Genomic DNA, 12,397 nt, shown 5'->3' with positions numbered 1-12,397 from the left:
CTTCTCTCAAGATTGATCTTAGTTTTGACCAGAGGACAGCCAGTTGGAGGATGAGAAAAGAATTTAACTAATAAGAGATATTTTCTTTCAGAACATTTGCTCAAGATTTCTATAATGAGATTACCTATGACTGCACAGTAAGTACACATCTACTACTGTAATATGGTTATGAACAAACCAAATAAAAATTGATTCCTGAACATCTAAGATGTTTTTATGCTGCTTATATGAATAGAAAATAATCTCTATTTCTTCATAAGTACTAAATATTACAAGAAATCTAAAAGCATTCAGAGATAAATACAAAAAGTTTAGAGTGGTTTGTATTTTATAAACATCGAAATATCTAACTAGTGAACTTTTCAGGTATTGATTTTGATGTTCACGGAATTAAATACTGGTAAATATACATGAAGAAGTTTGTATTGAACAGTTTCTTTATCCAAGGCAATTGACTTTTCCCTCAATGGTCTCTCTCACTCCACTGGATCTCTTGTGCCACACATGTAATGTGTTAGTTTTTGCCAGCAACACTGAAATATTTGATGTAGGAGACAAAGGGTAGAAAAAGAGACTGGGGTTTCAGAGACTGGTTATTAGTACCTGCTACTGTCATTGCCTATATTCAGAACTGAAGGAGTGAAACTTCCTAACAAAATGCTCATATAAGGAAGCTACATCTTCCTTTGCGAAGTATTGAAAATGATCTACTGTTCTTCAGGAGAGAAAGGAAAAAAAGAAAGAAAAGAAAATGAAAAATTACACGACAACTTGTTTGTTAGGAGTAGCTGCCTACAAAGAATCTCCTGATTGCAAAGAAATTTAGAGGATCTTCTTATTAAATATAAAAAGGACTTGAAGACTAATAAAGGTATGACAGAAATACTGCCTTTCAGGTTAACCTTTACAAAAAAATACATTACAAAACTCTATTTCCAATTGAGCTTCCCTCAAAATAAAAACAGAATTTCAGATGTCACGAGAAAATAAAAAGTATATTTATTACAAATAAAACAAGTTGAATAAAATGATGTTACTGATATTTTCCTTTAGCCCAGGTCTTATACTTTAAAATACATAAATCGGGCTTCCCTGGTGGCACAGTGGTTGAGAGTCCGCCTGCCGATGCAGGGGACGCGGGTTCGTGCCCCGATCCAGGAGGATCCCACAGGCTGCGGAGCGGCTGGGCCCGTGAGCCATGGCCACTGAGCCTGCGCGTCCGGAGCCTGTGCTCCGCAACGGGAGAGGCCACAACAGTGTGAGGCCTGCGTACCGCTAAGAAAAAAAAAAAAAAAAACCTAAATCATTTATTTTCATTAAATATGTTCTTCAGAATGAATACAAGTGAAGAAAAATCTTTTAAAATTATTCACCATTGTTAAAAAAAAAAAAAGTTAAATCTGGATGTAATTTCTATTTTAATGCTTTTTTCCTGACATGAGAACTTTGATCTTCCCAGCTGTGCTGTCAAAATAAATAACTTTAGTAGGATATCAGGGGATGGGAGGAAAAATAGGTTACTAAAACTTATCTTAAGTGCAGCACTTTTAAAGAGATTACTTTAAAGGAATCACTGTGAAGTACTGACCAATAGAAATGAAGCTAATTGCTCTCAAATTTGAAGGCACACATCAAGATAGGGAGGACAAACAAACTCCTAGTTCAAATGATAAATTAATCAAAACCATAATAAAAACCAATAAATGTAACCAGGAATTCAAGTGAGCTTTAGTTGACAGTAAGAATAAATTAAATTACCAAACATTTTCAGTATTAGTATATAGTTGTACCTCAGGGGGTAAAATCCCTCACTGTGCTTGCAATTACATTCAAGAACAACCTCCTGAACATTAATTATCTATTTATCTCTAACCATTCTCTATTCTTCCACTATAAAACCAATAAACTTGGTTTTAGGTAATGCTGTTTATTAACAGCTAACCAGTGAAATCAGTAATCTGTCACTGAATGCCCTAGGTTTTAAAATTAAAGAGATTCTTATTGGCATTTAAACTATTACCAGAATCCTTCAGCTGTGAAAAGGTATTAACATAGAAGACATTCTTTTTCCTGAATCAGTGATGCTTAGAAGAGGTGAAACGATTCCCTCATATACAATCACTCTGACTTTGAACATTTTCCCTGAAGAATTAGAAGAAAATAACAAAATTTTGTGGATGATATTAGAAATGTATTTTTTTGCTAAATGTCTTTTTCCCTCTTTTGGAATGTAAGTTCCTTGAGAACAAGGCCTTATCTTTGTGTTACAGACACCTAACAGAGTATATGGCACAGAGTAAGCCTTTTTGAATAGATTCTGAGAGAATTATTGGATGTATTGAATTAACTTCTCTCCTATGCATACAGAATAGTACTAGTTTATACACCACCCTTGGGAGAACTGAGAAGATAGTCACTCAAATCATTTTCTGTGTTTGATACTTTAGATGAGGAACCTTGGCTCAGAAAGGCTGGATAGAGTATGTAAAATCACCAAAAAATTGTTGAGTTGTGAAAACATTATCACCTAAAGGATTGAAAATCTTCTTTCCTAAACACATTATTATTGCATATTTAACTACTCTAGTTTCAAACCCCTGAAGACAAGGAACAATTTTTTCCAATCTTTGTAACTCCTGTAAGGTCTAGGACACTATGGTGCAGAGTTCAATTCAGGTAGAAAGCTGGGTATCCAGAATTGAAGACCACTGAATTGAAATGAACTCCTGTTCCCATTACTGGTTCCTATAAACACAACCTGGTTGCCTCATCTCAGTTCCATTAACTTCATTTAAACCTTGCCTTTCAAAGGCTTACCTCCGCTTCTTTTAAAGTCTGCATTATTCCACTTCGACTATTTTTTAAATTCAACCTTCTCCAGAATCACTTTTGCTGTCCTTCAAACATCCAATATCTGTGTTATTTCAACTTTATTCTCCCTTTTATTCTTAGAATATAGTGTCTTCTAAATCTCACTTGGCCTTCTGTGGCCTTTCTAAAGGTTTATAATTTCTTCGACTCCTGATACAGTATCTTGGACTTATCCATCTTTCGTGTTAATTATGTAGTTTCCCTGATGTCTTTGCTACTAATTTAATTTCTTCTTAGACAAAAGTATTAAAAGCTACTGAATTCACTTCTAGGTAAATACCCAAAAGAATGGTAAGAAAAACAGGTACTTGCATACTAATGTTCATAGCAGCATTAATGTAAGAGCCAAAAGATGGAAACAACTCAAGTACCCATCAACAGATGAATGGATAAACAAATTGTATATACACACAATGAGGGATGAAATTGTGATATATGCTACAACATGAATGAACCTTGAAAATATTGTTAAGTCAGACATAGAAAGACAAAAATTGTATGATTCCACTTATATGAGGTACCTAGAATAGGCAAATTCAGAGACAGAAAGTAAAATAGAGGTTACCAGGGGCTAGGGGAGGGAGGAATGGGGAGTTATTGTTTACTGTACAGAGTTTCTATTTGGGATTGTGAAAAAGTTCCGGAAACAGATAGTGGTGATGGCTATACAAAATAGTGAATGTACTGTACTTAATGCCACTGAATTGTACACTTAAAATAGTAAATTTTATGTTATGTGTATTTTATCACAATAAAAAAATTAAAACCTACAGAAGTAATTTTCTTGACTTTCCTAGAGCAGTCTTTTGCTTCATATCAATTTTAGCTCTATCACTAAAGGAAAAGGAGAGGGAGAAACAGAAGCAAAACCTATCCATACCTTTTCCTGTACTCCCTGTTTATCACTCTCTTTTTAGCTTTTCCCTTCTCCTTTTCCCTCTCATTTTTAGTAAAAATAAAATAAAATTTAATATGGATACTCAGCATTTTCCACACTTCAAGCACAATGATGTTGTGGATATATACACACATAGAACACTTCAAGTCTACATACACACACTTTCATGCATGCATACACACCCCACTTTAAATCTCCTCAGACTCTTGAAATTGTGTGAAAATTTCACCAAGATTCTTCTCTACTTTTTGTTTGATCTTGTCTTTTGTTTAAATACAAGTGAATAAGACAATAAGCTTTATAGTCCAGATAATTAAAGCTTTTTAGTCTAGTTGCCAAATACTTAGTAAATAAAGGAAAATTTCAATTTTAAAAGTTTACCCACACAAAAGAAAACACAGTCTAAAATGTGGGAGGGAAAGATAAATACATCAAAAGGATCTCTAAATGATATTACATAAATTATGGAGTAGCAGAGAAATGATATTCTCAAAGGAAAAAATGGAGCAGAGTGGAAAGTTACCTTAATCTTAACTACAAAGAGCTATAAGACAACTAAATTTATTATTTTTAGAGATGATACTTTAAAGTTTCAAAAAATTCTTCTGGTCTTAACTAAAAAGGATAAAATTAATAGGAGTAATTTATCCTCATGAAGCCCTGGAAAAATCAGGGAAAATAAATTAGGAAACAAATTTATTATATGGAAAATTACTGAAAGATCCCATACACAAGGAACAAAAGTACATAATATATGATATGAAAAGGCAACTGAAGCAAAGATGATAAATGATTTAGAAAAAAATCTATTCCTAAATAGAGGGAAGAATGTGGAGTTGTATAAAAAAGCAGAAAGATGGTAGTAGTGAATTTAAGTCAGTTTAGGAGTAAACTGGACTGGACTTAAATAGTGAGGCATTTTCCTATTGCTAAGATATGTTTGGACAATATGTAGGCAACACTTCTTGGAAATAAAATCTGATCAGGGTTACAAGACAACAGAGGAGCAACGCCAGTGATTTACCAGATGCAGAGAAGTATAAGGGAGGCAATATGGACCAATCAGCAAGTTGCAAGGCTGAGTACACAGGCGATGAATGTGATGTCTCATGTCAACTAATGGGGCAGCCATGTGCAGCAAATAGGTAGAGAAGAACAGTAGTCAAGCAAATTCAGTCAGCAGTCCAACTTAGTGGCACAAGGCAAGTAGAGATAGGTAACAAAAGTGCTAAACAATCTGAACCTACTTATAATATTACTGGTATAGACTGGGTAGGGCAAGATCAGGCAGACAGATAGCATAGCACTTGGAAGGCCACGGTATAGGAGAATGGTAGGAGAGCCGACAGACAATGCTGGGCAGTCTAAAATGCTAAAATAGCAGATGAATATGTAGTACCAGGCCATTTGCTGATGGACAAAGCACCAGTGAGTGAAGAATGCAAATCATTCAGCAGATACGTAATGGGGGGAAAAAGGAGAGACAAAAATCAAAGGCAGTTAAACAGGAAGACAGAACAGCAGAGAAGTGATGACAGATCATCAGAAGCAGTTGGGTAGGGTAGTGAAAAGCTGTCAGCAGGAGAACAAAACAACACTCAGGAAAAGAAGAGATTAAGACTGAAGCAGTCTCCTGAATGGGGTGTCTTCCATCTAGGAAATAGTCATCAATAAACTGCGTATGAGAATCTACAAGAGAAACAGCACACAAATGGAGATAGCATATGGATCTGAACTCTACTGCCCAGGGATACGGAATGACCCTAGAACATAGATACATAACAATCCACAAGGAAATTAAACAAATGGGAAAAATGGGTCCAAGCGTTTTTTTATGATGATAAAAGAAACCAAAACACTAAAAATTATTAATCTGGAAATGATTGGCTGGGATTGAAGTCTTCGCTTACCCCTTTCTGGAGCCCACAAAATGGGAATGTTGGGAATTTCTGCAGCAGAAAAACAGAAGAGAAAAGGGATTTCTGACTCCCAGTTTGAGGAAAGCAGGTCAAATTTAGGGCTGTATAAACTGGTTCAGGGAAACAAGAACCAGCCTGAACCTTCTCCCTTCCTCAGAATCAGGCCATTCCTGAGGTTTGGGAAAGGTTTAGGAAGCCCTCACCCCATCATTCCCCACAACCTCCCCTTTCACACTTACCTCCAGTGCAAACAGTTTCCAGCAAGGAGGTACTTGGGAAAATTCACTCCCATGTTTACACCATGGCAAAATTTCAGGATAGCCAACTAATAGTACTTCCTGTGTAGGCCAGGTTCCTGTTCAGTGGGATCCCTTCCACCCTTCGTGAGTGAGCAGAGGGGACAGGTTACTAGAAATTACATACCTCTTTGAAAGTGGATGGGAAATGAAGCAGGGGTAGTAATACAATAAATAAATAGTAATACTAGTAAATACCTTGATGATCTCATCGGTTGTCATGGATTTTAATTCCATTAAGATACTGATGACTCTAAAAAAAATAGTATCTCTAGCCCAGACTTTTCCTTTGAACTCCAGATGCATATACCTAACTGCCAACTTAACACCTCCATTTGGATATCTAAAGGCAATTCAAATTTCCATGACCAAAGTAAAACTCCTGATCTTCCTCCTCAAACCCCTTCTTCCCCCAGTCTTCTCCATTTCACTGAATGGCAACTCCATTCTTCCAATTGCCCAAGTCAAAGTCCTGGATCTTATACTCGACTCTTCTCTTTCTCTTACTCCATCTGTTACCTCTACCTTCAATATATAACAATAATGTATTTCTCACTACCTCTATCTCTATCATTGGTCTGAGCCACTATCATTTTTCACCTGGATTATTTCAATAGCCTCCTAAATGCTTTCTCTGTTTAAATATAAGTCAGATCATGTTACACCTCTGCTCAAAACTCTCCATTATACTAAGGGTGACACACAGGTTCTACATGATCCATGGTTTGCTCCTTCTCCTCCTTTAGGTCTTTGCTCAAATGTCGCCTTATCAATGAAGCCTTGCTTGATAGCCTTTTTAAAATTACAACCCTCTTTCCGGCCTGTACTACCTATCCACCTTCCCTGGTTTATTTTTATCCATAGTACTTATCACCATCTCTAATACTATGCATTTTACTAATTTACTTATATTTGTGACACACCACTAAAATGTAAATTCCATAAAGGCAGAATCTTTGGACTTCTTTGTTCATTGCTGTATCCCCGATATCTTGAACAGTGCCTGGTATATACACAGTAGGCACTCAGGGCATATTTGAGTCTATGAAGTGTTAATTTTCACAGGGCAACTCCTTTCTGTCTTAAATTCTCAGAGCATTTTTCTGAAAACCTTACACCCTATGAGCTTTTGATTAACAGAGCAGATGCTAATACACTATAGGTTAGGAATGTCCTAAAGTAGGGGGTGGCAAACCACAGCCAATGGGACAACTCTTGCCTGCTGTCTGTTTTTTTGCATGGCCTGAAATCACGGTAATCTTCGCATTTTTAAATAATTGAAAAAAACTCAAAAGAAGAGTAATACTTCATGACATGAATATTATGAGAAAGCCAATTTTAGTGTCCATAAATAAAGTTTTTTTGCAGCATGGCCCATTCATTTATATCATCATATGGCAGACTTTGTGCTACAGGGCTGGCAGAGCTGAGTAGTTATGACAGAGACTATATAGCCCACAAAGCCTGAAATATTTATTATCTCTAAATATTTACTACCTCTAAAGAATAAGTTTGCTGATCCCTCTTTTAAGGTATTTTATATTTAAAAGGCAAACAGTAATAACTAAAGTTTGAACAAAGATAAACTAGAGCATTATTATTAATACTGTTGCACAAGATACACCTATGAGGGAAGGTGCATTTATATTAGGATAGGCTTTCAATATTATATAAAAGCAGACCTCTCATTCCTCTAAATATTTAATACTGATGGTGATATTCATTCATCTATCCACCCCACAGAGCAATCTCATCTTAAGGGACAGGATACAGTACAGGCAAGTCTTAAAAAATGCCAAAAAGCGAGTAAACGAGAAAGGGAAGTAAATAGGACCCACAAATAGAACTCATATCAAAGTATCACGTAATTACCCAAAACCTCTAAATACTGTGTTTAACAATAGTGGGAAATTGGCATGACGTGAATCTCTTTTGAATCTTATCAATGGGGTTATAATGCGGGTCTCCTATATAAAATATAGTCTTGAATCACTGCAAGCATGAGAAACATTATAATAAGACCCCATTTTACTTTACTTACTTACTTATTTACTGCCATGCCGCATGGCATGTGAGATCTTAGTTCCCTGACCAGGGATCAAACCCATGCCCCCCTGCACTGGAAGCACGGAGTCAACCACTGGACCGCCAGGGAAATCCCGTATTTATACAATATTCAAAACTAATTTTGTCATTGCTTCCAATGCCTACATTTTGTAGAAAAGTATTCTTAAAATTTGCAGAACTCTATTCAAAATCATCTTTAATCAAAACTGACCTATCTTCTCCTCACATAAAATTTTATGCTGAGGATTATTACATGCAAGGGCCATATATCATATGCTGTAATCAAACTTATGGGAAGGAGTGAAGAAGGTGAGGGGAAAACACTTAAATTATTCAATGACATCCAACAATATAATGCTATCTTCAGTCTTCATAGAGGATTATAATATATTGCCTCTTGTCAATTGGTCCTTTTAGCACAATCAATTGCTTCTTCTGCATTGTGCCTTTGATATTTGATGTCCTTCTCTCTCTCTGTGCAACTGGTAACAGTTCATTTTCAAACTCCATACTTCCAACAGCTTTACTTCTTTCTTCTCAGCATCTTTTGAAGGAACTTGGATTCTTCCTGTAAATTCTCAGTTGTGTCTGTTATTATGATTATCTGAAATGGTTACTCCCTCTGTTGGATATTTGTCTGCCATTCTTTAATAGCAGCCATGGTTTTCCCAAGTTCCAATATGAGGAAATAATACTAGTAAAATTATTAGCATAATTCCAAACAGTTTATTTTGTTATCTGAGTCCATTTTCTTACCCTCTATCAGTTTCCTTTTATGCCTGGCAATACAAATATTCTGCTCTAATTCAGTGATATTATTCTAAGAAGCTCAGAGGACTTGATAGATATAAATCCATTTGTCATCATATTACATTTTGTGTGAAAAGTGATATTAAGTCCATTTTATAGATGGAGATCTAATAAAAGGAAGATGAATTCACATTCTTGGTTTCAGACAATAATGAAGAAAGGAATATTCTGAAATCTTCATTCCTGAAACTATATCTCTAAATAAACATGCTTTTAGCATTTTATATTTGCAAAATATTTAATGATGCTTTATTGTCAATATCTTAGCATATATTTTGCAAAACTATTCTAGTTTGCCAGTCTCTGTTCATTTTATGAGAGTAGGTTCTAAGGGTGAGTTGGAACACTGATTTCAAGATTTTATTACTCTGATAAATTCAAGGTAAAAACAAACATTTAGCATGTCATCTCTGTTTCTTTTTCCTTTTCTGTAACCTATCCTGCTTGATTTTTTCCCTAGAGAAAAATTCTTTCAATATTTACTCAACCATTATCTACTTACTTTTTAAGCTAAAGTTCTATTTAGATTGTAGGTACTAATACGAAATATTTATGTAGCAAATAAATATTGCTTTTACTTACATTAACTCACATAATATAACTACCCTCTGAGGTAGGTACTCTTATTCTCTCCATTTTACACATAAGAAAACTGAGTAAAGTAAGTTGTGTAAGGTCACATGCTAGTAAGAGGTGAATCTAGGATTCGAATCCAAGTAGTCTGTGCTCTTAAGCACTATGTTATGCTGCGTCACAAATGGTTATATGGGCAACACTACTTTTCTAGTAAGAGCTCTAATTAGACGTAGAATTTACGATAATAAGTATATTTGTACTCACTTGTATGTTAACTGATATGATTCATCTCTCTTCCCCATCAGAACTCCCCAAAAGTTGAAAACTTGTTCTGATGCAGAGTAGGCATGCAATAAAGAAACGTACTTAAGGGAAAATGAAGATAGCGTTTTATTTATGGGTTCTTCATATATGAAATTTTTCTTTTTGCCTTATGCTAAAAATTCCAAAATCTCCACCTCAAGGAACAATGTACACTTCCCTCTGCAGTATTGCTATGTGGAACAGGAGGCTTTCAACATGATTTTTAAATGCAATGTCACATATTGCTCTAATTATCTAAATGTTCTAATGTTATACCTGTTACTTTTCAACTGGGATAGTAATACTAAGGAGCTTTTCCTTTTAATGCATAAATAAAACAAAGGGTAAATGTCTTGGGTAAGGTGGCAGGGTTGGACTTTCAAATAACTAGAACTACACAAGCAATAAACTCTCAGATGAAAGAAGCTGTGACTGAGATGTTCACACAAAGGCTGGGAATGATGAAAAGGTCATGCTAGGACTTTGAACACGACAGATTTTGAATTCTCATCAAACGGTGAGTTCTCTATTATTACCTAGTAATTTTATATAAAACATTAAGCCAACTCGAGGTACAGCACTGACAAAAAATCTATGATAAAAAATATCCCTTGTTTTGATGGTAAGATAAGTATTGACTGAAAAGGTTTCCAAACAACAAATCAACAAAATTAGAACCTGGTACTTCACAGCAGTTTAAATTTTATATACAAATAATGGTATGGATAGTCACTAGGTTTGCACATTACATCAGAACTTCAAAAACAAAATAAAACAAAACAAAAACCAGGGCAAAAAAACCAATCTTCAAAAATAATGATGTTAGTCTTACTGGGGAATGTACACTTATTGAATAAGTGCCAATTCTCAAAAGCGTTTACTTTTAGAAAGGATTGATAGCACGGTTTTACTGTGTGTATTGCTTGATAGTCATCTTATGAATTCTGGCTTCAGAGGAATCTCTGAATAATGATAGTTGCTGTTTTGCATCTCCACAGATGGTACTACTCTAGCTGTTCTAAGAAAGAGATTAAAATAACATAGTTCTAGTTTATCCATCCTTCTATGTAAAGTGAATCTTCTGCTCTAGCCAGGAAGATTTTCTGAATTTTATCTTTCTCTGTAGCTTGATCATACATTTCCCTTTCTTTCTTACTCCCATCAGTAATGTCTTCTTCTCTCCTAATCTAAATCCTATTTCTCTCCTTCAATTTAGCTTAATTCTACTTGTATAAAAATTTCATTGATAGCTCAGCTTTATATTAATCTTTCCCTTTAAAGAATTTTTTTGACCTGAATTGTCTGGTTTTTTTTTTTTTTTTTTTTTGCAGTACGCGGGCCTCTCACTATTGTGGCCTCTCCCGTTGCGGAGCACAGGCTCCGGATGCGCAGGCTCAGCGGCCATGGCTCATGGGCCCAGCCGCTCCGCGGCATGTGGGATCTTCCCGGACCGGGGCATGAACCCATGTCCCCTGCATCGGCAGGCGGACTCTCAACCACTGCGTCACCAGGGAAGCCCATTTGTCTGAACATTTTTGATACTAAGTTTGTATTGTTTTGATTTGTCAGGTGACAATTTTAGGAGTACATGTACTTTAGCATTCACTCAATAAAGCCCAAGGTGCTTGGTAAATACTTGTTAAATTGAACAAAGACTATAAATGTTGTTTTTAGCAAACTGGTAGGTCATAAATGTGCCCATGCTCTGAGGCATATACTACTTTACAATGGATAATGCAAAATAAATATAAACCCGAGATAAAAGGGACTATTACTAAAAAGCTATCCTGAATGTCACATATTTGGGCCATTTCAAGCCATATTCCAAAAATTTTAAACTACAGAGGTACAAAGTAAATAGGTTCAGACAGGATATCAGGAGGTACTTAATGCAACTGCACTAATAATCCACATATCATATAGACTATAGAAATTCTTATTCTTGTTCCTTTGCCCATGCCTTGAAGTAGTAGTGGGAAAATGTTGACTAACATTCTTATTTTTTAGACATATCCACCAGGTATGCTAATAGCTAACAATAGGTATCAGAGTACAATGGTTAGTAGCAGAAACATTTGGGGCTGTCATATCTAATTAGAGGTAATAGGTAATATTATTAATTAAATGAGAAAAAAATGGTAAAGGACATTTACTGAGCATCTACAAACAAGCCAGGTTTTATACTAGATGCTTTTACATGCATTATAGTCACTTCCTAGCTTGGATAACCTTGGGCAAATCAATTAATTGATCTGTCTCAGTTTCTCCACCTTTAAAATAGATACAACAATAGTACCTGCCTCACATGGTTGTTTTGAAGGCTAAATGAATTAACATATGCTTGAAATAGCTCCTGACACATAGTAAGTGCTATATATGTTTGTTAATTAGTATTATTGACTACTTTTATTATCTCAATTATCATAAAAAACAACCTTGAGAGGTAGGCATTAGTTAATTGAGTAGATGAGAAAACTGAAGTTTGAACAGGTTAATTTGCTTTAATTTCATAGCTAGTTAATGGTAGAGTTTTAGATTCAAATTTAGGTCTGTCTGACTCACTAAGTGTTAGTATCAGGATATAGACATATTGCATCCCAACATATTTAGACAAAGGTAAAAAGATGAAAACGTATTTCCCATGTCCAGGACTATTT

General features: G+C 35.3%; 1 protein-coding gene across 16 annotated transcripts in view; it reads right to left on the bottom strand.

Annotated features, from left to right (window-relative positions):
* Positions 1-12,397, bottom strand: part of GPHN (gephyrin) — a 621,731-nt gene that overhangs the window by 335,887 nt on the left and 273,447 nt on the right. For 10 of the 16 annotated variants that reach the window (XR_007475727.1, XM_049706378.1, XM_049706375.1 and 7 more), the window contains one exon: positions 5,680-5,718. The exons of the other annotated variants lie outside the window; for them this stretch is intronic. Coding sequence is in view for 9 of the 10 variants with exons in the window: in XM_049706378.1 (XP_049562335.1) it covers positions 5,680-5,718 (39 nt within the window). In the remaining variant the exon portion in view is untranslated. The remainder of the gene's footprint in view (positions 1-5,679; positions 5,719-12,397) is intronic. 16 annotated transcript variants of the gene reach the window in all.

This window comes from Orcinus orca, chromosome 2 (genome assembly GCF_937001465.1).
Source record: "Orcinus orca chromosome 2, mOrcOrc1.1, whole genome shotgun sequence".
Classification (NCBI taxonomy): Eukaryota; Metazoa; Chordata; class Mammalia; order Artiodactyla; family Delphinidae; genus Orcinus; species Orcinus orca.
Note: the sequence above shows the minus strand (reverse complement) of the source record. Positions and strands in the feature narration are given on the sequence as shown.